This window comes from Somniosus microcephalus, chromosome 14 (assembly GCF_052327205.1).
Source record: "Somniosus microcephalus isolate GS21.2 chromosome 14, FLI_Smic_1.0, whole genome shotgun sequence".
Lineage (NCBI taxonomy): Eukaryota > Metazoa > Chordata > Chondrichthyes > Squaliformes > Somniosidae > Somniosus > Somniosus microcephalus.
In genome coordinates, this window is record NC_141000.1 from 70,520,060 (window position 1) to 70,547,018 (window position 26,959).

At 43.0% G+C, this 26,959-nt stretch overlaps 1 protein-coding gene across 2 annotated transcripts in view; it reads left to right on the forward strand.

Moving 5' to 3' along the window:
• LOC147107543 (uncharacterized) overlaps positions 1-26,959 on the forward strand; it is a 287,647-nt gene that overhangs the window by 42,017 nt on the left and 218,671 nt on the right. For both annotated transcript variants that reach the window (XM_086006636.1, XM_086006635.1), the window contains exons 4-5: positions 8,583-8,639; positions 9,372-9,432. In XM_086006636.1, the coding sequence (XP_085862762.1) occupies positions 8,583-8,639; positions 9,372-9,432 (118 nt within the window). The remainder of the gene's footprint in view (positions 1-8,582; positions 8,640-9,371; positions 9,433-26,959) is intronic.

The following is a 26,959-nucleotide window of genomic DNA, read 5'->3' on the forward strand; positions in this document are numbered from 1 at the left end:
TGATGAATTTGATAATTTTTTTAAACTTTAGTAGCAGGTCTATAAATTGCAGAATAGGTCCTCATGGAACGTAATCCTGAAATATTTATTTAAGTCAGTATTAAAATTTACCTTTTGAAAGTATTAACTCACTGAAAGGTGAAATAATTGTGCTGAACTGATTTTATGGCCTTGTTTACATCATTTAAAAAATTGGTTTGGTGCTAGTCTTACATCTCTGTATAAACATCAGAATAAATCTCTGTGCAGACCATTGGCCTGCTTAAAAACTGATAACAGTGGTGCTTAATGAAAATATTAACCGTAATTGCTGTTAACTAGATATCATACCAGTTGTCATCCATTTTGTAAATCTGGTCATTGTGACATTACCAGAGCTGAGATGAATTTCAAAGTGGTTCCAATATCCAAATTTGCTCTGTTAGGACTGTTTCAAACATGCCACATTCTGAACAATTTGGAGATATTGTGCCATTTTTCTTTGTCCCAGGCAGTTGCAGCCGCATTTCTCGTATACTAATTGCACTTTTATGAATGTGTCAATTCCTTATTAAAATTATATATAATATTTCCATTATCCTCAGTTAGGTTATCCAGGGTTGGGTAACCTGTTCCCAGGTTTCAACCAGTGGCACAATTAAATTGGTAGAGTGCAAGAATAAACTGAGGATGGGACTTCCTCCGATTTTTTTTTTCTTTTCTCCACTCCTGATGCTTCCCCATGATAACAGGCTGGGACTCTGCAAAATGGTGGATCATGGCTGAAAACCACATCCTACCATTTCATGATGTTCTGAATTGGTGATCTATTACTTTAAACCATCTGAAACCCACTCCACAGTTTAGTAATCCGAATTGAAAAATGATTGAGATTAGACATTGGGGTGAAATTTCTCTTTTTTAATTAAAAATGGTAGACTGCCTATTTTCCCTAATTAATGACAATCTAACAAAACCATATTCTCAGAAAAAGCAAGTTTCAAATTGGTGCACTTCAGCAATTTGATTAAGGGTCATTAATTGCAAAGAAAAACAGGCATTCTCCAACTCCCTCAGTGCTCAAAATCTGTAGTTACTCTTTATATTTCCCTGATGCACTCTAGCATAATTACTAGCATATCAGGAACTAGAAAATTGTATTGCAACAAATGAGAAAAAACAGCAAATTTTGAAATTTGCTTTTATGTAATTTTTATTGTTGTTTAGGTCTCTTCTGCCACACACTATATACCTGATTAGCAGGGCAACAAGCACACTTTCCTTGGGGTAATGGCAGTGATTGGGATGTGATGGGCAGGAACTTCTTCCCTCCTCCTGTTTCTATAGAGGCACCAACCTCTGCTAACTAACTACCACTCTCAGAAAGACTGCATAGGTTATGAACACAAAATTGTGAGAGAGAACACATGTCCAAGGCTGCTGTTTGTGATTTAGTATTGGAAAAATGGACAGTATTGTGGTATGCGATTCCAAAATACTAATACAATCCTGTGGGGGAAAAAATGGAATTTGACTTATTCAGCCACCATAAATCACTGGCCTTGCACAAGTTCTAATACTTCGTAATGCGACACGTTAATGTGATCCACCGGCAAGCTGATTTATATCAGCAGATTTGTTGGTACTGTATTTAATATTGATTTAGAGTTTGCAGGAAACAGCTTGATAAAATACTATCTTTAAATCTATATTCCCAGTATGATGTCTTCTGCTCAGTACATCCTGTGTAGTCATTTCCTTTTACTAAGACTATTTTGTTAATTTTACACCATCCACACACTTTATGTAGCAGGTAATACCTGACCTGAGTAGCCAGAGAATGAGCTAAAATATTCAACTATTAGATTTCCAAAAAAAATATTTGCACATTGCTTCAGATATAACTCTAGAGATGATTTCCCACTATTTGAAGCTGCAGGAAGTTACGTTACACACAAAATAAGGCAGTGACTGAAGTAAAACCTTCAGGTTTTTAACAGTCTAGTGAATGTAATGGCATGTAGGATATAAACCACTCTGTGCTGACATCTCGGAACCTGCTCTCTGAGCATGATGACACTGTTAAATTTATTTTTATAGAAAAAGAGTTTAGAAGTTGGTTGTTACAGTAATGCCAACCCCACCGAATCATAAATCAAGAGACAAAATCTTAAAAATCATGAGATTTGGTATAGAAATCATAAGTTGCTATATTTTTCCCTACCCAACCACTCGAGGACCTTTGCTCCCAGACAGGAAGTGCGTTCCGCGACCTTTGCTTCCGGACAGGAAATGCATTTGGCCATCACTAACCGATTACTGACATAAGAACATAAGAAATAGGAGCAGGAGCAGGTGGAACGGTGGCCCCGCTGTTGTGTCACTCGCAGGCCAGCTTCGTTCTGCTTTTGACTGTTACTCTTTCCAGAACATAACCTCCTCCAGCCCTACAACCTCCGAGATCTCTACGCTCCTCCAGTTCGGGCCTCTTGCGCATTCCCAATTTTAATCACTCCGCCATTGATGTCCGTGCCTTCAGCTGCCACACTCACTCTACCATCCAATACAAGAGGCAATCTTTGTTGTCCCCAGGTGGTTTTGAATTCTTTAGCAGACAGATGTGCTAATTGGTTTGGCCTGTAGAAAGTGAGGTGCCTCAACATTTCTAAAAATCTGAACCTGACACCAGAATTCTGATTTTCAAAAGTAAGCTCCAATTTTCCCCACTTTATGTATTAAGGTTTTTACTAACTTTCATCAGCAGCAAGACTACAATCATAAATCCAACCCCGGTGCAATATTGGACTTAATAAAAAGTAGCTAAGAAAAGTAAGTTAAACTTGTATCAATCACTCTTCTTCCCTCTGCTAAAATGCTTCCTTGCCTCACCTAATGATTGAAAGCCTGATCTTGCAAACCCACCTGTAGTAGGATCGTTTTATTTTAAAAAGCGGATTCATGTACAGCTCAAAATTCACACAAGTTCAGTTTTCATTTCCTCTCCTAAAACATGTCACTGCGACCTGACAGCAACAAGGTACTTTTTTACTCACCTGTTGCGGGTGAAACTCGGCAACACACACACACTCACCTGTAATAGGCTTAATAAGAAGATGAGGTGCATGTGCTATCAACCAATCTCTCCCACTGATTTGAAAGCTTCATCCAGTCCGATAGTGGTGGCCAGCTGCAGTGATCTGGCCCGGTCCGATTTGCTCTCTGTAACACAGCCCCTGGAACTGTGATACCAAAGGAGATGGGGGGACATGCTGCCCTTATCACCATGGGAACCGGCTGAGCTCGGCTCCTCTACATATTCTGCCTGCAGCACTCTGCACTTTCCCACATTATAACGGTGACTCCACTTCAAAAGTACTTCATTGGCTGTAAAGCGCTTTGAGACATCCGGTGGTCATGAAAGGTGCTATATAAATGCAAGTCTTTCTCTCTCTCTCTCTCGTTCTCTCTTAGAAGGCGAAACAACCGACACCTCACCCACTTCCTTAATATGTGGCCTCTGCCCCATTTCTTTTGGTAAGTTAACCGTGCATGAGATGCCTGTCCTTCTCGCCGTCTTTAACGTCCCCAGCTTTTCAGACCACCGCCTTTGATGCGCGTGCGCTCTGCTCCACTGGCCTCCTGTGACGCATGTTCTATGGGCTAAACCAACTCCCGGACCCACTTAAATCTTCTTGCAGATCCCTAGGGGGCAGCTGAACCCCCCCCCCCCCCCCCCCCAAACCGGGTGAACCCCTGACCCAACCTACGTGTCCCCAGCAGCCAATCACAGGAGGCAGTGATGAAGATTAATGTAGCCAAAAGAAAATCTTGACTTATCTGAGTGGAATCGCGAGATCACAAGTTGAGGTAAATTTTCATTAAAAATCGCGTGTCTTGCGATTAATTTGCGAGAGTTGGCAATACTGTTGTTACAGGCAAGCTTCACCACATATGCAGGGCCTGAATTTGCAGTTGGAGGCTTCCCACGGGCGAATGCCTCCGAACCGCAAGAAAAGTATGAACCTACCTGATGGTCCCGGAGGTTTGGACACTTGCGCTCCTGGGCCTCTACACGTATGCCTGTGTAAAGGCCCACGTATCCCAGGAGCGCATGCGGTTCGCAAGCGCCCCTGGGATCATGTGGGCTGGCCCAACCAATGAAAGAAAGGTATCCTGTTATGCTTATGGGGATTCCATTTACATACGGAATCCCATAAGCATGAATAGGAATCCCCTAAAAAAAACACAAACCAGTTAAATAAAAAATAAATCATTACATGTTCAAAATTAATTAAAATACAATTTAATTAAGCATTTAAAAGAAAAATTTAATAACCTAAACTAATTTTAAAGGTTTTTATGTTTAAATAATTTTTTTAAATTATTTTTAATATTTTAAATGTTACGTTAGTAAAAGAAGGCCTTATGCCTGCTTTTATCAGGCGTAAGCGTTTCACGGGCATTCGCTGGCAGTAGTTGGGCAAATAGCCCAACTCTCCACCTATGAATGTCCATTTCCCGGGGATGCAGAGGATCTGTCAAGCTGAAACTTTACATTGCAAATTCTGGGTTTTCGTGCATGCGCATCGCACACGGAAACCTGGAACTTGTGGAGTGCTTAAGGCCGCGTACACAGTCAGAGGCCCCGGAAAATCCAGGCCATAGTTCCTACATTTTTGCACTTGCACAGTTATTCCAGTGTTGTTGAATCTACCTAGTAGCATAAATGGGACAAATTTGGCACAAGAAGAACTAGATCATATTGTGGAACCATTTCCATTAGTAGTTCCTCAATATAAATGGGGCATGTGTTAGTCTGATGTGATGCCGGTGTGCCAATCATCTGTGTTATAGAATGGTTGGATGTTGGCTTGTCTCTGACTTAGTGAGTTCCTAGTTTCAGCAGAACAGTCTGAAGGAGGCTTCAGCGTACTCTTGAAGCAGGAAATGGCAGGACAACCCATGCTGTTCTCTTACTCCCCCAGAGTTCTGATTTCAGTATCGCATTATCAGAGGACTGGGCTAGGATGTCTGCCTACACACTCACTTTGAGCTGTGATGGGTTGGGGGAAGGGAGGGTTTGCTGTCTGACTTGGCATTGAGATTCCTGTACAGCTTTTCCTAATCTTTCTGTGCTTTCAGGGGACTAGTAGCATCAAATTTGTGAGACCTCTGTCTTTGCTACATTTGCTCCAGATGCACCTACTTGTTGTGCTGCTTAACTGGAAAAGCAAAAAGGGAAAGAAATCCCCTTGAACGTGGGGTAGTAAGTGATTGATTTATAAAATCCTGATCTATATATAAAGGCTTTGAAAATGACAATCCTGTCCCTTTTGAGGTGGGTGGGGGAACTTCTTGCACGCACTTGGGAATATACTTTCTTCCAAACACCCTTTGACCACACAGTTTAATCAAGAAGGGGGTCATTGGATGGCAATCAGGAGTGGGAACTCCTGGATTACTATCCACTGACTCCTCCTTACCCAAGAGCACTGTCGTTGTCATTGTAGAGATAACTCCGCACGCACCATAAATCAAACCTGAGACTTTGCTGGTCTCTATGGCTCAATTACTCACTGCCTTAACCAGCTGAGCCATCAGAAAGCTACCGGGATATCCTTAAATTAAATGTGTAGATTTCTTATAATTTACTGTACTTCGTAAAATATTTCCCTATCTGTATTTAAATTCTTGAGGACTTAATTTTTTTTTAACCACCCAAAATTGTTTACCACTATCTTTTATGTATTTTCTTTAAATTTATTAATTTTAAGCCACTCAACATGAACTACTTAGAATAAACAAGGAAGAGTTCAACCGGAAGAACCAAATCAGGCACTTTATGCTTCTTGATGCACTTTATACTCTGGTTTTGTTGTAATTGTGTCAGAAAAAAACTGAAGAAGTTATTACCTGGACATTCTAGTACTGGCAAATTAGGTGCACAGTAAGTATCTTAGTGACATTTGTGTTACAGTGGAATCCGGTTATAGTGATCAATTTGGCCAGTAGAGGTCAAAAAGCAAAATACTGCAGATGCTGGAAATCTAAATTTAAACAGAAATTGCTGGAAACACTCAGCAGGTCAGGCAGCAGCTGTGGAGAGAGGAAGGTAGGGTCTATAACGTTTTGGGTCCGCGACCTTGCGTCTGTATAGGTGATCTTTGATGTTTACTGTCGTACTGCGCAGTGGTGCCCAGTGCTCACTGGTGCTTTAAACAGCCGATTAATCAGCTGCTAAGTGTCTCCTGCCTGATGCACTGCTCAAATTGTTAGTGTGCTTAATAATTTTTTTGTTTCATCCATTTTCAGCCCAGATCCAGCACTTTGAGTGAAATGCTACTCGGCGTTCATCTATTTAATGGACTGGTGAGCACTGAGCAGTGTTGTACTCAAACTGCCAGCTTTGGCTTGCAAATAAATGGGAAAAAAAGTGCTAACATTTTGAACAGTGCATTAGGAAGGAGGGATGAAGCAGCTGATTGATTAGTTGTTTACCGCACAGCTGTTTGAAGTGCCGTTGAGCAGCTCTGCTCACTTGTACTGTGACGCAGTATAACTAGTATGAAACTGATCTATGCAGTTGATGAAAATTCTCAGGTTAATTGATATTTGAGTACCATATCCATATGATCTCTACAAGGGGTGATAAAAATAGGACTCCACTGTAGGGTGCAAAGGAGATTTACTCGAATGGTACCAGGGATGAGGGACTTTGGTTATGTGGAGAGACTAGTGAAGCTGGGATTGTTCTCCTTAGAGCTGAGAGGTTTAGGGGATTTTTAATAGAGGTAATCGGAATTTATAAAGGATTTTGATAAGAGTTAATAAGGAGAAACTGTTTCCATTGGGAGGAGGGTCAGTAATTAGAAGACACAGATTTAAGATAACAGGCAAAAAAAACCAGAGCGGAGATGAATTTTTTTTTTTTACGCTTTGTTTCCCACTATCGAGTTGTTATGATCAGGAATGTACTGCCTGAAAGAGTGGTGAAGCAGATTCAATAGTAACTTTCAAAAGGTAATAGGATATATACTTCAAAAGGTAAAAATTGCAGGGCTGTGGGGAAAGAGTAGGAGAGTTCAACTAATTGAATTGCTCTTTCAAAGAACCGGCGCAGGCATGATGGGCTGAATGGCCTCCTTCTATGCTGTATGATTCTATGACCATATCCATATGATCTCTACAAGGGGTGATATACAGTGAAAGATAATTCCACTCTACTTTTAAATGATTGATGATTTATTAGAAGAAAATGAAGTTCGTGGCACCAGTGTTGCAGTCAGTTAGTGCACTGTACACAAAGTGCTGAGATGCAGGCCCTGTGCAATTTCCATGCATAGGGAATTACTCTTAATGAGACTTGGTGAAATTCACTGCGCAAAGGTAATGGAAGTGGGAAGCATTTTTTTTTAAAGGCTCAATAAGTCCATCAATATTGTAAGAATTTTAAGTGGAGTACGATGACACCATCTTCTATCAATGTGTATTGTAATATTTTTAAAAATATGATCAATATTAATATTTTAATACAGTAGGTTGATTAATCTCTGCAACCATGTCTGTTGATTAAAATTCTGTTTATATTCAAATATTTTTTGTTGATATTCCTATAAATGTTGTCCACAGCCAGATTGGCCCAGGATTGCCTCTTCAGCTAGAAGGTATACCGGTCTAGGGTCTGGACCATTTCAGAACTAAACCATAATCTTCAATTCTGTTTTGCTGATGGCTAGTAGGAACTGTGCTTTCAGTGGAGTTGGCTAGCTATGCTATAGGTTTGACGTTGATATGAATAAGAAATATTTCATTCCATTTACCTCTGACTTTGAGGATAAAAATTCCCAAACATCATTAGAAAGGAATTGAGAAAAGCAGCCACATGACTTTTAATGCAATTTTTGCTGCTCACCCATTTTTCAGCAGACAGTTGTGCAGAGAGTAATGAATCGCTGGAAGTGATTGCAAGGCAGTAATCCAATCCGAGACACTTAGATGATGTCATAAACCAAAAGAACAAAGTGTGAGTAGCTTATAACCATTATCTGAACTCTCAAAATTAGATTACTGCATTGAACCACTCCAAGGTTTCTTTTGTAATAATCTGTTAATTTTGTGGAGTTATGGGGGCTGGTTTTCATGTGAGCCAAAGTACCCCAAGCGTAAATCAGGCGGTGAGCAGTGCGCACATACCCAATTTGAATTTTGATGAACTAGGCTGTATTTCCGGGTTGATCTCATCAGAATGAAGTGGGCAATAGCAAGATGTAGTTACCATCTCCTTTTCTGCTTTCATCTTGAGGGGTGGGGGCGAGCAGTGGGAGGGCAGAGTAATGTGTGTGCCGCTGCAGGTCTTGAAGGCCTTCAACAGCTTAAAGGTGCAATTGGTTTTTTTCATATTGGCTGCTGATCTAGTGGAAGAAGCTCCGGAAAATGCCTGGGAATAGTCGTGACAGAGCAGGGTACCATGCTTTGAGGCAATAGAAATCTTGCTTCAGCAAGTGCAGCGCAGAAGGGATTTCTGTGGCCAACTGACTTTAGAAACAATTAAAAGGATAGTATAATGGTTTCCCTAATGTCGGTTCTGGTCTCTCTCCCAATAGAAAATGATCCTGAGCCTGACTGTGGCTGCATTGTTTGACAGTATCGCCTATCTGATGGTAAGTGGGTAATACTTTTAATGGATAATACACATTTGGTAGATTTTTTTTCAGTCTGAACACTTCAGAACTTATTGTACTATGATTAAATTTATTAGTTATTCTAATGCTTTATGTTAAAAAAGCCAGTTGTATAACTATTGCTCATTTTCTTTTTCACTACATTTTACAGAGAAACAAAAGTAATGTTTTAGTACTTTACTAGAATAGGTTAATTAAACCGAAATTACTTGTGATAGAAACAAGCTATGCTGACACATTTCTGGTTAATACTAGAAAGATTTTTAACCATCCAATCCTAAATATATCAGAGCTATTATGTGCATTTACTTTTTTTAAATGGTATATTTTTATGTAAGCACTATTTGGAGGTACTTTATGTTGCGACAAAATCTTTTTTAAAGTCTCATTACCCCAAAATATTTTTTTTGGTTGTGATTTTTATAATTTTAAATAAGTTATTTACCAAACTATTTCTGAAAAATACAAATGTGTGCCAAACAACAAAGCTGACCTTTTGAAGTGTGCCGTTGTAATATATTATAGCAATAGTGTTGAAGGTTTTAGAAGCTTTAAAATACAGTTGGATTGTCTTTTTTAAACAAAATAAAAGTAAATATGCGTGTGATGAAAATCGTACATTTCTCTAATTAAAATAAAATCAGTGATTTGCATATTTTGGAAATTGATTTGGTTTCTACTCCGCTGTATGAAACTTTCCTTTTGTAACAGGGAGCGGTTATCCCAGATGGTGTCCTGTGCAACTTTCAGGCCTGGTGGCTTACATACTTTGGTGAGTGCTGTGCTTCTTTTCATATACAGTATACCCAAAACTTGTTATGCTGATTTCTAGTATGATACATTTAACATCAAGCAACATTTGTGTATTTCCTCTTTCTGCTGCTGTATATTTGAAACTGTCTGCTTTAATACTGAGTTAACAGGTAACAATTTAAAAATTGTTATCATAATATGATAGAATTCTTCATTAAGATGGAGAGTGAAGTAGTTGACTCAGAGACTAGGGTCCTGAATTTAAATAAAGGAAACTACGATGGTATGAGGCGCGAGTTGGGTAGGATTGATTGGGGAATGTCACTCAAAGGGTTGACGGTGGATAGGCAATGGCAAACATTCAAAGATCGCATGGATGAACTACAGAATTTGTTCATCCCAGTTTGGCATAAAAATAAATCAAAAAAGGTGACTCAACTGTGGCTAACAAGGGAAATTAGGGATAGCATAAGATCCAAGGAGAGGACATATAAATTGGCCAGAAAAAGCAGTAAACCTGAGGATTGGGAGCTGTTTAGGAATTAACAAAGAAGGACAAAAGGATTAATTAAGAAGGGGAAATAGAGTATGAGAGTAAGCTTTCAGGGAACATAAACTGACTGTAAAAGTTTTTATAGATATGTGAAGAGAAAAAGATTGGTGAAGTCAAGCGTAAGTCCCTTGCAGTCAGAATCAGGGGAATTTATAATGGGGAACAAAGAAATGGCAGACCAATTAAATATATACTTTGGTTCTGTCTTCACAAAGGAGGACACAAATAACCTCCCAGAAATGTCGGGGAACATAGGGTCTAATGAGAGGGAGGAACTGAATGAAATCAGTATTTGTAGGGAAATGGTGTTAAGGAAATTGACGGGATTGAAGGCCGATAAATCCCCAGGGCCTGATAATCTACATCCTAGGGTACTTAAGGAAGTGGCCCTAGAAATAGTAGATGCATTGCTGGTCATCTTCCAGAATCTATACAATTTTGGAACAGTTCCCATGGATTGGAGGATAGCTAATGTTACCCCACTATTTAAAAATGGTGGTAGAGAGAAAACAGGGAATTATAGACCGGTAAGCCTGACATCGGTGGTGGGGAAAATGCTAGAGTCCATTATAAAAGCTGTAATAGCAGAGCACTTGGAAAACAGTGACAGGATCGAACAAAGTCAACATGGATTTACACAAGATAAATCGTGTTTGACTAATCTACTGGAATTTTTTGAGGATGTAACTGGTAGAATAGATAAGGGAAAACCAGCCTTGGGACCAGCTGAGTTTCAGTTTTCGGAATTTTTCGGATTTCAGTAGGTATTATTATAAGACTGGGAAATTTGTATTTAATATAAATTGTAAAAGTTCAGGCTACCTCTTGCAACTGTTCCGTGTCTCATTCCCCTTCCTGCTTCTCTGGAAAGCCGGATATCGGCTGACTCCTACTAAGCTGGCCCGCAAATCAGGTCGTGGGTTGGGTGGGGGCGGAGAAAAGAATATCGGACGGGCCGCGGTTCAGGTCGGCGGGGTCGGGGGTGGGGGTCCGGGGGGGTCGGGGTCGGGGGGGGGGGGGTCCGGGGGGTCCGGGGGGGGGGTCCGGGGGTGGGGTCGGGGTCGGGGGGTGGGGTCGGGGTCGGGGGGGGTCCGGGGGGGGGGGGGGTCGGGGTCCGGGGGGGAGAAAAGAATATCGGACGGGCCGCAGTTCGGGTCGGGTTGGGAGAAAAGAATATCGGACGGGCCGTGGTTCGGTTCGGGTCGGGTCGGGGGGAGAAAAGAATATCGGACGGGCCGCTGCAGCTATTGGACGGGCCGCTGTATTGTTGGGTTCACTCTCCCGGTACCTCCTTCACACTGCCCGGCTCGGCCTGCAATCTCCTACCCAGGAGGGAACTCTGTGACCCTCTGCCCTGCTCAGCGTAAGTCGTGCGCCACTCTGGTCATGTCGTGCACACGACTTACGCTGAACAAAAAAACTTTCGGTTTTTAGAGGTTTTCGGTTTTCGGAAGTTCGGATAAAGGATAGTCTACCTGTATATTTGGACTTTCAGAAGGCTTTCGATAAGGTCCCCATAAGAGATTAGCATGTAAAGTTAAAGCACATGGGATTGAGGGCAAAGTACTGACTTGGATAGAGAACTGGTTGGCAGACAGGAAGCAAAGAGTTGGAATAAACGGGTCTTTTTCCGAGTGGCAGGCAGTGACTAGTGGGGTACCGCAGGGATCGGTGCTATGACCCCAGCTATTCACAATATATATTAATGATCTGGACGAGGGAACTAGATGTAATATCTCCAAGTTTGCAGACGACACAAAGCTGGGTGCTGTGAAGAGGATGCCGAGAAACTCCAGTATGATTTGGACAGATTGGGTGATTGGGCAGATGCATGGCAAATACAGTATAACGTGGATAAATGCGAGGTTATCCACTTTGGTGGCAAAAACAGGAAGGCAGATTATTATCTGAATGGCAATAGTTTGGGAGAAGGGGAAGTGCAATGAGACCGGAGTGTCCTTGTGCACCAGTCGCTGAAGGTAAGCATGCAGGTGCAGCAGGCAGTTAAGAAGGCAAATGGTATGATGGCCTTCATAGCGAGAGGATTTGAGTACAGGAGCAAGGATGTCTTGCTGCAGTTGTACAGGGCCTTGGTGAGACCACTCCTTGAGTATTGTGTGCAGTTTTAGTCACCTTTTCTGAGGAAGGATGTTTTTGCCATGGAGGGAGTGCAGCGAAGATTCACCAGACTGATACCTGGGATGGCAGGAATGACGTATGAGGAGAGATTGGGTTGATTGGGCTTATATTCTCTGGAGTTTAGAAGAATGAGAGGGGATCTCATTGAAACATAAAATTCTAACAGGACTAGATGCAGGAAGGATGTTCCCGATGGCGGGGGAGTCCAGAACCAGGGGTCACAGTCTAAAGATAAGGGGTAAGCCATTTAGGACGGAAATGAGGAGGAATTTCTTCACCCAGAGAGTGGTGAACCTGTGGAATTCTCTACCACAAAAGGCAGTTGAGGCCAATTCATTAAATATATTCAAGAAGGAGTTAGATATATTTCTTAAGGCTAAAGGGATCAAGGGATATGGGGAGAAGGCAGGGACAGGGTACTGAATTTGGATGATCAGCCATGATCTCGTTGAATGGCGGAGCAGGCTCGAGGGGCCGAATGGCCTACTCCTGCTCCTATCTTCTATGTATCTATGTTGTGAAATGAATACTAGAATGTTTACATTCAACTCATTTGGGAAATTGTTATATGCTACTGAGGATTGATGATTTTAATGAAATGCCTTATTGCTCTTTTAATTTATTACAGTGAGAGGCGTCCATGCATCTTCTGTACCACAATGTGTAGCTTCATTACTTATAATTCATTAACATTTCTGTATCACTAAGCTTTCTGGGCCAAAAATAATTCAAAGCACTTTTGCAAATTTTTAATCTTTATTAATAGATTTGGCAGATCATTTGGAAAGTTTTATATGACTTTTTCATGTGTTTGTAGTACTTGGTTTGATGCTGTGCTGCGGGCTCCATTCTAAAAGGGACCACCTCTGGTTGTCACCTCTAGTGTCATATGTGGCTCAGTGGGTCGCACTCTTGCCTCCTGAGTCAGAAGGTTGTGGGTTCAAGTCCCACTCCAAAGACGTGAGCACAAAAACCTAGGCTGACACTCCAGGGCAGTGTTGAGGAAGCGCTGCGCTGTCGGAAGTGCCGTCTTTCGAATGAGATGTTAAACCGAGGCCCTGTCTGCCCCCTCAAGTGGACGTAAAAGATCCCATAGCACTACTTCGAAGAAGAGCAAGGGAGTTATCCTAGGTGTCCTGGCCAATATTTATCCCCCAATATTTATCCTTCAATCAACATCACTGAAACAGATTATCTGGTCATTATCACATTGCTGTTTGTGGGAGCTTGCTATGAATTGGCTGCCGTGTTTCCTACATAACAACAGTGACTACACTTCAAAAGTACTTTATTGGCAGTAAAGTGCTTTGGGATGTCCGGTGGTCATGAAAGGTGCTCTATAAATGCAAGTTGTTCTTTCTTTCTTTCTGATAGGAACAGTGAAAGGGTGCATTCTGGGCTGTACCTTCTGTAGAAATACCTATTGCCACCTTAGCATTCCTGAAAGGTTATGAAGGAGGGAAAATGGCAGTAATGAATAAAGTATATAATAAATTGAGAACATTCCACATCTGCTAAATGTGTTGCCCTCAACAATATATACAGCGAGGGAAGTATGTAAATGCCTTTAGCTTGCAAGATATTCCCATGTTGCAACTCCTCTGCATTGACTGTTTGCATGCAGCATAGATGAATGCATATTTCAGTTATAGTTGCACGTCCATAATTGTATGTAACCATTTTCAGCTCCCTCTTTTAACACTTCTTTCATCAGCAGTCAACAAACAATCCACTTCTCACATTCTGTCCTATTTATGCATATCGGTTAAGACCTGAAGACTCATGAGGACTAATTCCTACTATGGATAGTAGGAATGCTACATTTAACGCCTCCGCTTTGAATTACTCGACTTCTCGCTCTGTAGCGTTCCTTTTGGATCACACTAGAAAATATAAATGTTAAGGAGATGGGAGGTGGTAAGAATAGAGGGGTTAAGCATTTCTTTATTCATTCATGGGATGTGGGCGTCGCTGGCAAGGCCAGCATTTATTGCTCATCCCTAATTGCCCTTGAGAAGGTGGTGGTGAGCCACCGCCTTGAACTGCTGCAGTCCGTGAGGTGAAGATACTCCAACACTGCTGTTAGGGAGGGAGTTCCAGGATTTTGATCCAGCGACAATGACGGAACAACGATATATTGTCAGGACGGTATGTGACTTGGAGGGGATCTTGGAGCTGATGGTGTTCGCGTGTGCCTGCTGCCCTTGTCGTTCTAGGTGGTAGAGGTCACGGGTTTGTGAGGCACTGTTGAAGAAGCCTTGGTGAGTTGCTGCAGTGCATCTTGTAGATGGTGCACACTGCAGCCATGGTGCGCCGTTGAAGGGAGTGAATGTTTAAGGTGGTGGATGGGGTGCCAATCAAGCGGGCAGCTTTGTCCTGGATGGTGTGGAGCTTCTTGAGTGTTGTTGGAGCTGCACTCATCCAGGCGAGTGGAGAGTATTCCATCACACTCCTGACTTGTAGATGGTGGAAAGGCTTTGGGGAGTCAGGAGGTGAGACACTCGTTGTAGAATACCCAGCCTCTGACTTGCTCTTGTAACCACAGTATTTATGTAGCTGGTCCAGTTAAGTTTCTGGTCAATGGTGACCCCCAAGATGTTGATGGGTGGGGGATTTGGTGATGGTAATGCCGTTGAATGTTAAGGGGCAGTGATTAGACTCTCGCTTGTTGAAGATAGTCATTGCCTGGTACTTGTGTGGCGTGAATTACTTGTCAGCCCAAGCCTGAATGTTGTCCATGTCTTGCTGCAGAGGGCATAGACTGCTTCATTATCCGAGCAGTTGCGAATGGAACTGAACACTGTGCAATCATCAGCGAACATCACCACTTCTGTCCTTATGATAGTGTAGGGTTCTCAAAATTCCCAAATTCCCACATTCCCCAGATTCAATAGAAAGTGCTGTCGAAGGTGGAGGTCAGAGTAAAACCCAGAAGCCAACCAAGAAATGGTCTTTGGCCCAAGGAAAGGAAGATTTCTGTCTAGGATCCAACAGAGCAGAGGAGTAAGCAGTGCCTTCCTGGCCCCCATGTTAGTTGATATAGTTAACGGTTCCCTCGCCTCGGACACTAATCCCCTCTCAAATCTGCAGTCATTATTCCCCTCCTCAAAAACCCCATTGTCCTTATAAACTACTGCCCCATCTCCAGCCTCCCTTTTTTTATTTTCAAGTCCTTGAATGTGTTGTCGCCTCCCAAATCCGTACCCATTTTCCACCCTCCATAAATTTGAGCAATTCAAAACTCTGCTGTCCGTATCCTAACTCGCACCAAGTCCTGTTCACCCATCATCCCCTGTGCTCACTGACCTACATTGGCTTCCGGTCTGGCAACGCCTCAATTTTAAAATACCCATCCTTGTTTTCAAATCCCTCTGGCTTTGTCCCTCCCTCCCTATCTCTAACTTCCTACAACCCTCCTAGATCTCTGCGCTCCTCCAATTCTGGCCTCTTGAGTATCTCCGACTTTAATCACTCCACCATTGTGGGTGTGCTTTCAGCTGCCTAGGCCCTAGTTCTGGAATTCTCTCCCTAAACCTCTCTGCATCTCTAGCTCTCCTCCTTTAAGGCGCTCCTTAAAATCTACATTGCCTGTCCTAATATCCCCTTATGTGGCTCGGTGTCAAATTTTGATTGCTAACACTCCTGTGAAGCAGCTTGGGACGTTTTACTATGTTAAAGGCATTATATAAATGCTGCTTGTTGTTGTTGTAATCCTGGCAATCAACTGTAAACTGCACTTATGAACCATTTATACAGCTGAAATAGTGCTTGGAGGGCAGGGCAGTTTAGTGAGCAACATTGCTGAAGACTGGAATATTGCAGATTGAGGATTACTGGACGCCATACTGGAATGAGTCAGGAAGAGAAATGACACACTTGATGAGACATATCACTAACTCTCCTTCCACTACCCAAAGCATCTGATGCTTCAGGCATGGGAAGAGGTGGCAGAAAGGATGAATGTGTTGCTCAGGACCTGCAGAAACAGGAAAGGTGCAAGAGAAATCATGCCCCATCTCAAGAAATCCAGTAAAATTAGCAAAAAATATTCTATATGATGAGAACCTGTCAAAGGTGCACATGCCATAAAGTCTCTCTGCTAGCAGCTTTTTTTTTTATTCGTTCATGGGATGTGGGCATCGCTAGCAAGGCCAGCATTTATTGCCCATCCCTAGTTGCCCTTGAGAAGGTGGTGGTGAGCCGCCTTCTTAAACCGCTGCAGTCCATGTGGTGAAGGTATTTCCACAGTGCTGTTCGGGAGGGAGTTCCACAATTTTGACCCAGCGACGATGAAGGATCGGTGATATACTTCCAAGTCAGGATGGTGTATGACTTGGAGGGGAACTTGGAGGTGGTGGTGTTCTCATGCGCCTGCTGCCCTTGTCCTTCTAGGTGGTAGAGGTCACGGGTTTGGGAGGCGCTGCCGAAGAAGCCTTGACGAGTTGCTGCAGTGCATCTTGTAGATGGTACACACTGCAGCCACAGTACGCCGGTGGTGGAGGGAGTGAATGTTTAAGGTGGTGGATGGGGTGCCAATCAAGCAGGCTGCTTTGTCTTGGATGGTGTTGAGCTTCTTGAGTGTTGTTAGAGCTGCACTCATCCAGGCAAGTGGAGAGTATTCCATCACACTCCTGACTTGTACCTTGTAGATGGTGGAAAGGCTTTGGGGAGTCAGGAGGTGAGACACTCTGACCTGCTCTTGTTGCCACAGTATTTATGTGGCTGGTCCAGTTAAGTTTCTGGTCAATGGTGACCCCCCAGGATGTTGTTGGTGGGTGATTTGATGATGGTAATGCCATTGAATGTCATGGGGAGGTGGTTAGACTCTCTCTTGTTGGAGATGGTCGTTGCCTGGCACTTGTGTGGTGCGAGTGTTACCTGCCACTTCTCAGCCCAAGCCTGGATGTTGTCCAGGTCTTGCTCCATGTGGGCACTGACGATTTCATTATCTGAGGAATTGTGAATGGAACTGAACACTGTGCAATCACCAGCTAACATCCCCACTTCTGACCTTATGATGGAGGGAAGGTCATTGATGAAGCAGCTGAAGATGGTTGGGCCTAGGACACTGCCCTGAGGAACCCCTGCAGCGATGTCCTGGGGCTACACGCATCTATATAGCACCTTTTAACATAGTAAAACGTCCCAAGGCACTTCAAAGGAGTAATTAATCTTTTTATTGCCGACGTGATACTTAAATGCCATATTGCAATGCCAATACATTATATTCAACCAGTTGCTACAGAGGCTGCAGCTTCTTTAAGACTGTATATACTAATAGTTGAGCTGAAATCTTCCATTTTTTGGATACCATGGGGATTGGTTGTAAGGACATACCCAATTCTGATACTCTGGAGCAAAGCTCTATTTTTCAAAAAATGTTTGTCATGTTACTCATACTGAATTTACTGAAAACTTGCACCATAGTAATGGTGTATCTACAGCATATGCTATTACTATGGTGCAGAAATTCCATAAATTATGGCGTGAGTGACTTATGCCATTATGTATGCCACGCCATAATTTGCTGGGACATATGCATTGCTCAGTCATTGCCTGCGCCGAAAACAGCTGTAAGGTAATTGTAATAGCTCCGCCCACATTAAAACCAATGGAGATTGTGAATTTGTTGCATTTAAGCCAGTATTCACATGGCTGCCGCCTAGACTGAAAAATAATAGCATTGGAGACCTGGCTGCAGCATGATTTAGGGACTTGTGTCTGAGGAAGCATATTTGAGGAAGCGAGTTGTTTTCGTGTCATACCAAAAGAGGGAAAAAAACCTCACAGAATTGACATATCGGTTACAAAACTGTTCGAATTTTAACAATGTGAAAATGACAAGAGTGTGAATTAAAGCAATTTACATGAGAGGAGGCAAATTCCAACAGGACAAAGTTGCTGTCATTTGCAAGTGTGAGTCCCAGTCACATTGTAATTGTATTTGCTAGTTGTCTTGATTACAAATATACACACACACACCGTACAGCGATGACAGCATCTATTTAGATAGGATGTGAAGAAAGGGGTAAGGTCATGAGCTGCTTGCTTAAAATTGCAATATATCTTGCATCTGCTTCTGCAGAAAATCAAAATCTCTCCATGCTTTACATAATCAAAAAGTGACTTTCTCAGGTGATGTGATCTGCCATTAAAAGGTTGGGCACTTTGCAATTATTAAAATGAAACAAAAAATTAAACGGTGAGTACAGTTAAAATCTTCGTAGTCCAACATGACGGCATATCTAGAATTTCAATTGTCTTCACAGAATCACAGAAACCCCACAGTGCAGATAGAGGCCATTTCGGGTCCGGGTCTTGCATAATTCTGGTGGTTGTTAAATAAACCAATAAAGGTGTTCTTCTGATGCTCCATCCTTTGGTGCGAATGGCTTTGGCGACGGGATTAATACATTGGCCATTGGCCTCACCACTTCAGATTCGCTGCTATACACGCTGCGGTGTATTCTAATCAGTTCCCCAGCAAATTGTGGCATACATTTGCCACTGGAGGATCGGGGAGCACAACAGTCTAATTTACAGCATCGGTCACCAATATTGCTGCTGCAGCAAATTCTGGCCCATCATCTTTGATAGTAAATATAAGCAAACACAACAGTTCTGAATTTTTTTACACCCAGCTCCACCAAAAAACTCTCAGCATCTCACGCACCTATAACAGATACAGATACTAGTAAGTCACTCTCACTCTCGCTCTCTCACTTTCTCACTTTCTCACTCTCTCACACACTCTCTCTGCCACCCCTACTAGTTCTCTCCCTCACTTCTGGTACAGCTACCTGGGAATGCCGAACAACATGTGGCTAAGGAGGCCAAGGCTTAGCAGGGATGCGGTGACACAGCTGTGCCAAGTCATTCAAAAGGAGTCAATGGCTTAAATACTTTTGACTATCTCCTGTACAATTGTCCTGTGAGCAGAAGAATAGTACAGATACTGTAATCACCTAGGAGTAGCAATAATGGCATATAGCTGCATGGTTTTATGCTACAAAGTGAAGATGCACAGTCTTTGTATAAAGCCCTTTTAAGAATTGTTATTGTGCATACAGGTTACCCTAAGCATTTCCTAATTGTAGCTATAGCAACATCCAAATTGCCCCCATTCAAACAAATATCCAGGTTCCATTATGGTAACATTACATCTAGGTAACCTACTCTTACTGCCTTGCATCTTCCAGTATTGAAGGATTAAGCGGAAGCAGCGTGCTATAGCCAGAGCTAAGTGATCCCACAGTCAAAGGATCACTGAACACTGTGTAGTCATCCAGGACAAAGCAGCCCGCTTGATCAGCACCCCATCCACCACCTTAAACATTCACTCCCTCCACCACCGGTGTACCGTGGCTGCAGTGTGTACCATCTACAAGATGCACTGCAGCAACTCGCCAAGGCTTCTTTGGCAGCACCTCCCAAGCCCGCGACCTCTTCCACCTAGAAGGACAAGAGCAGCAGGCGTATGGGAACGCCACCACCTCCAAGTTCCCCTCCAAGTCACACACCATCCTGACTTGGAAATATTTCACTGTTCCTTCATCGTCGTTGGGTCAAAATCCTGGAACTCCCTCACGGCCCTGTGGGAGTACCTTCACCACATGGACTGCAGTGGTTTAAGAAGGTGGCTCACTATCTGTAGGACAATTAGGGATGAACAATAAATGCTGGCCTTCCCAGTGACGCCCACATTCTGTGCATGAATAAAAAACAGTCGTCTTTGTTGTACTACACAGAAACTATTTTCCCTGAACAGTGTTTGGCAGTATACACTGCTCAGCATTCCTGAAATTATTGCTCATTATCCTCAAAGAGGATCCATGCCCAGCAGTAATTTCAGACTTCAGTGTCTATCAGGACTCTGGCTAATTTTTTGTTTTTTCTTAACCTGGGCACAAGAATGGGAATTAACCCTGGGACCTTGAAGATGGTATGGCTTAGAGCTGCATCAGGAACTGTAGTTATCTACTAGGCCATCATGAAAGCTTATTATTTTAAGGAGTTTTACGTCCTCAGGTCGGGGTTAGAACTTTCCGGGTTATTCACCATATGCTTATTAATTTCAGGACTGCTGAGCAGTGTATACTGCCAAATAAATTCATAAGGCAGAACCTGGCAAATACAGAAGTAAGCTTTGTTTCCAAAGATTGCATTAACATCGTTATCTTGCATGACACACAGGGAGGCAGTGCATATTGTACTTATGATTGGCCACTGCACATGAATAGTACAGAATAAGGTAAAAAGCATTAAAAAAACAAATGCACATAGAAGATGATTATCTTAGCCCCAGCATGACACCTCAGCAAGGATGACCATTTGAATATTGGAAATGAATAAAATCAGTGCCAAAATAAAGGTCAACATTTTTAGAAAACTCCTTAGGACAGTTTTACATGAAAACTAATTTAGAACAGACACCAGAAGGAACTTTTTTATGCAAAGGATGAGAAATGTCTTGAATAATGTGCCAGACAAGGTAATAGAGACACTGATGTTAGGGGACTTCAAAGCACAGTTGGATGCACAGCTATGAAAAGAAAGAACAAACTTACATTTATATAGTGCCTTTCCCATCCTCAGGCTGTCCTAATTAAATATTTCATAGTCACTGTTATAATATAGGGAAACCCATCAGCCAGTTTGGCACAGTCAGGTCGCACAAACAGCAATGAGTATTTGTTTTTGGTGGTGGTGGTTGAGGGAGAAAAGTTGGCCAAGTCACCCAGAGAAATTCCCTGCTTTTCTTCAAATAGTGCCATGAGATCTTATACAACCACTTGAGAGGGTAGGCAGCACCTCCATAACATTTCACCTGAAAGACAGCACCTCTTGATAACGCAGTACTCCTGTAGTACTGCACTGAAATGTCCACCTAGATTATATGTTTAAGTATCTGGATTGAAGCTTGAAGTCATGACTTTCTGACTTGGAGGCAAGAGAGCTGCCACTGAGCCAACACTGACCCTTGAGAGCTTGAATGCTAGAGAATTGAGATTTGATGGGGCCAAATGGCCTCCTCTTGTCCCTGACTTTTTATATTTTCTTGTGTAAACTGTCATAAGAACATAAGAAATAGGAGCAGGAGTAGGCCATTCGGCCCCTCAAGTCTGCCCCGCCATTCGATAAGATCATGGCTGATCTGAACTTGGCCTCAACGCCAATTTCCCACCCACGCCCCATAACCCTTGACTCCCCTGCATCTCAAATATGTCTATCTCCGCCTTGAATATATTCAATGACTCCGCCTCCACAGCTCTCTGGGTAAAGAATTCCAAAGATTCACGACCCTCTGAGAGAAGAAATTCCTCCTCATCTCCGTTTTAAATGGGCGGCCCCTTATCCTGAAGCTATGTGCCCTAATTCTAGATTCCCCTACGAGGGGAAACATCCTCTCTGCATCTATCCTGTCAAGCCCCCTCAGAATCTTATACGTTTCAATAAGATCACCTTTCATTCTTCTAAACTCCAATGAGTATAGGCCCAACCTGCTCAACCTTTCTTCATAAGACAACCCCTTCATCTCAGGAATTACCCTACTGAACCTTCTCTGAACTGCCTCCAATGCAAGTATATCCCTCCTTAAATAAGGAGACCAAAACTGCACACAGTACTCCAAGTGTGGTCTCACCAGCACCCTGTACAATTGTAGCAAGACTTCCCCACTTTTATACTCCATCCTACTTGCAATAAAGGCCAATATTCCATTTGCCTTCCTAATTACTTGCTGTACCTGCATGCTAACTTTTTGTGTTTCATGTACGAGGACCCCAGATCCCTCTGTACCGCAGCATTATGTAATCTCTCTCCATTTAAATAATAATTTGCTTTTTTATTTTTCCTACCAAAGTGGATAACCTCACATTTTCCCACATTTTACTCCATCTGCCAAATTTTTGCCCACTCACTTAACCTATCTATATCCCTTTGCAGACTCTTTGGGGGGAATTTTCCCAGCCCTGGGGAGGCGGGTACGGAGGCAGGACTGCCGGGAAAATGGCAGAAACTGGGAGCAGGTACCGACTCCGCTCCCAACCCACCTCTGTTCCATCTTCCCAGGAGGCGGGTCCCCAAGTCGCGCAGGGACCCGTCTCCCTGAGGCGGGAAGAGGATTAGAGTCAATTAACTGCCTGTTAACAGGTAGTTAACAGGCAGTTTTGAGGCTTTTCCTCATTTTACGCCTACAATTGTGGGCTTCCCGACGGCTGCGAACCTCGCCAGGGTCAGTAAGGCGAACAGTGGGTCTACGGGGGTGAGAGGGGTCAAAATGTTAGCTGTAGAGGTGAATGATGGGTGAAAGTGTGGACAGGTAAGTATGAGAGGTGAGTGTAAAGTGTTGGAAAAAGTTTCCTTTTGCTTCTTTCTGCAGGCTTCAACCTTTGAGGATCCGGAGGTGCCTCATCTAAACGGCAGAGATGACAGAATGGCTGCTGCATTCTCAGATGCAGCAGCCATCTGCTTTCTGCTGAGGAGAGAAGTCTTGGTGAGCCTGTGTACAAGGGCTCACCATAGAACAGAGATTGTCAGTGTTTGACAGTTTCTCAACTTTTTTGACAGATGAAGCATCATACGATGACATCATCTGTCACCGGCTTTCCCTAGTTGGCCGGTGGCGGGCTTACTAAGACCAATCAAGGGAAAATAGTGTGGATTGGTCAGACGTCGCTGGGGGCGGGACTGAAACCCGAAAACCAGAAGTCCCACCTCCAGCATGTCTCCATTGAGAAAATCCAGCCCTTTGTGTCCTCCTCACAACTTGCTTTCCCACCTATCTTTGTATCATCAGCAAATTTGGCTATAGTACACACGCTTCCTTCATCCAAGTCATTAATATAGATTGTAAATAGTTGAGGCACCAGCACTGATCCCTGTGGTACCCCACTAGTTACAGTTTGCCAACCGGAAAATAACCCATTTATCCTGACTCTCTGCTTCCTGTTAGTTAGCCAATCCTCTATCCATGCTAATATATATTACCCCCAACCTCATGAGCTATCCATGCTAATATATTACCCCCAACCCTGTGAACTCTTGTGCAGTAACCTTTTATGTGGCACCTTATCGAATGCCTTCTGGAAATCCAAATACACTACATCTACTGGTTCCCCTTTATCCACCCTGCTCGTTACATCCTCAAAGAACTCTAGTAAATTTGTCAAACACAATTTCCCTTTCATCAACCCATGTTGTCTCTGTTTGATTGTGTTATGATTTTCTAAATGTCCTGCTATTACTTCCTTCATCATGGATTCCAGCATTTTCCCAATGACAGATGTTAGGCTAAGTGGCCTATAGATTCCTGCTTTTTGCCTCCCTACTCTCTTGAATAAGGGCGTTACATTTGCGGTTTTCCAATCCGTTGGGACCTCTTCAGAATCCAGGGAATTTTGGTAGATTGCAACTAACGCATCCACTATCTCTGCATCCACTTCTTTTAAGTCTAGGATGTAGGCCATCAGGTCCAGGGGACTTGTCAGCTTTTAGTTTGCCTAGTACTTTTTCTCTAGTGATAGTCATTATTTTACGTTCCTCCCTCCCTATAGCCCTTTGATTATCAATTATTATTGGGATGCTTTTAGTGTCTTCTATCGTGAAGACCGATACAAAATATTTGTTCAAAGTAACTGCCATTTCCCTGTTTCTCATTTATTAATTCCCCAGTCCCATCACCAATAGAAAACTTCTCTGCATTTGAAATATAAGAATGGTAGAGTTTCTAACATAAAAGCATTCTGTTGAGCATCTGGTACTGATGAATATAACAATTACGCAATTTCAAATTTTTAATCCGTTAGTGAAATAAAATTGCTCATTTAGGACATGGACCAACCATAATACAATGTGTTCTTATTAATTGTTAATAGATGCGCCCGGTGAGGGATATGTGATCCTTGAAAAGCCTTGTAGTTTTTTGTGTGTTAACTGATTTTTAAAAGTACAGCTCTAATCTTGAATGAACAGTTCATTGACTAAATATTTGCCAGTATTCATTATGCATTTATCCAATTCCCTGTTGAATAAGTTATATACATAACAGGAAAAAATGCATAGAGACAATGGCAGCGATTTCGCCGACCGAGGCGGCTGGGGTCGGTGTCGCCGTCCCAGCCCGCTCCCGGCTCCAGCCCGCACTCTCCAAGCGATTTTTCGTTGATTGGCCTTGTTAAGCCCGCCCTTCAAGGTTCCCGGCCAATTAACAGGAAGCAGGTCTGATGACGTCATTTGATGACGCGTCATTGGCCTGTTTCCTTAAAGGGGCCATGTCCAAATTGATTTTGACAGTTCTGTTGTCGGTGTTCTACAGCGTTGAGGTGCTGCAAACACTGACAAGCACTGCACAGAGGTGCATGGCTGCACCCAGGCTCTCTCATGACTCCCTCCATAAGCATATGCTTATGGAGGGAGTCACAGCACGCAGGGAGGTTCTCTTCCCTTCCCATGAGTGGAAAAGACCTCCCCAGGAGATAATGCAGCCTGGTTGCACATTGCACAGGAGGGCAGAAGCAGGGATGTCGTCAGGAGGACCAGGCTGCAGTGGCGCAAGCCTTTCAATGATCTGAGCAGATCACGAAACATTACAGCCAAGCCACACTCAACCTTATCCTGCTGTGCCTTTCATCACATCCACATCACTCTGCCTTCCCTACCCTACTCCTGCACGTCTTTACTCACACCAACTTACCTCACACCTTCACCCATCCCTCTCTCTATCTACATTATCACTTCCCCATTTCACTAGCCACCCCTCGCACTCGCCCTCATCCTACTGCAAGCATACAAACTAACAACACATAAGGGTAGCCACCTGGGTGGTTTAGCCAATATTCATGTGAAGTTTCTGTTAATGTGTTGTCAAACACTGAAATCTATATTTTCAGCACTACTTTATTGGACAGATCTGTGCTCACCTTTGGAAGTGTCTTAGTGAGTTCCAGTGAATGTTGAGACACAACTCCCCCCCGCAATTGTGATGAGTGTGGAAGGAATGGCTTGGACATTGTAGGTATGTAGGTATGCTTTATGGTGCTGGTGTCAACCTGGCACATCATCTGGCAGCCAGGGTGTACAGTGTCAAGTGAAGTAAATCTGGCCATGGTGATGCCATCGCTGGCCTCTCGGGCAGCAGTGATGTCAGGTGCTGATGCCCTGTGCCCTGTGCCCCGTGCAGCATCAGGTGATTGTGGAGAAGGTTGGTATTGTTGTTGGTGATGTTAGTGTGCCTGGTGATATTGGTGTTGGGGCCGATCATGGAGGGATTCAGAGGACCATGGTGAGATTTTGTTCAAGGGCACCGATGTTGCTGGAATAGATGACGGCTGAAGCTGAGATGACAGAAGCGATCTGTCAATGGTGAGAGAGGTTGCTCCAAGGAGATGACAGTGGATAGAGAGTTTACTCCAAACACTTCCAAACTGCATAAAGCTCAAAAGTGTCTTCCAACTCCCGAAGGCTCAAGCTTCTGACATTGGAAAGTGAACAGCTGTGAAATGGTAACTTTCATACTACTTTTGCAGCTGTCACCTATTCATAGCAATGGGGAGACATAGAGAACCTGACTTACTTACTTAACGTGATCTCCGAATGACATGAACCCCGTTAAAAAAGTGGGAAAATAGAAATTGGCTGGCAAAATAGCAGTTAACAAGCATTTAACTATCTTAAATGCCTCCCCCGCCGCTTGGTGTCGGGTCTGTTCTGAAATTGCAGACCCGACATTTTGGAAACTTCCCTGGCAACTATCTGAGGCTGAACCAGACCGTTCGCAACCTAGGTGTCGTTTTTGACTCTGATGAGCTTCCGAACACACATCCATGCCATCATCAAGACCGACTACTTCTACCTCCGTAACATTGTCGTACTCCGCCCCTCCCTCAGCTCATCTGCTGCTGAAACCTCATCCCTGCTTTTGTTACCTCTAGACTTGACTATTCCAATGCTCTCCCAGTCAGCCTCCCATCTTCCACCCTCCATAAAGTTAAGCTCATCCAAAACTCTGCTGCCCTTATCCTAACTCGCACCACGTCGTGTTCATCATCACCCCTGTGCTCGCTGACCTAAATTGGCTCCCAGTCCGGCAACGCCTCCATTTAAAAATTCTCTTCCTTGTTTTCAAATCCTTCCATGGCCTCGCCCCTCCCTATCTCTGTAACCTCTTGCAGCCCTACAACCCTCCAAGAGCTCTGCGCTCCTCCAATTCTGGCCTCTTGCGCATCCCCTATTTTAATCGCTCCACCATTGGCAGCCATGCTTTCAGCTGCCTGGTCCCTAAGCTCTGGAATTCCCTCCCTAAACCTTTCCGCCTCTGAACCTCTCTCTCCTCCTTTAAGACACTCCTTAAAACTTACCTCTTTGACCATACTTTTGGTCAACTGTCCTAATATCTCTTTACGTAGCTCAGTATCAAATTTTGTTTGTTAACGCACCTGTGAAGCACCTTGGGACATTTTACTATGTTAAAGGCGCTATATAAATACATGTTGCTGTTGTAAATCTTGAGACCTTATAAATAATCTGCAGGACTGACGCATTGTTGAGTAATAAAAAATAAACAATACATTAGATCTTTTCATTGTGTACAAACAGAAACCGTTCTTTGAGCTTCTCAGAAGATAACATTTTTTTCTTTGTATCTATTTTTATTTTAACTACAAATGGAAATACTAAAACAAAGAGATCACAATTGGGCATTATTTGCTAAACAGCATGCTTCAGTTTGGTTTTGTTGACAATTGCGTTTTACATGCTATCTTTTGTTTGAGTTCCTCTGACACTCTCGCAAGAAAGTGAAAAGATAAAACATTGTTTACAAAAATAAATTGACTGCAAGAATATAGGAAGTGCG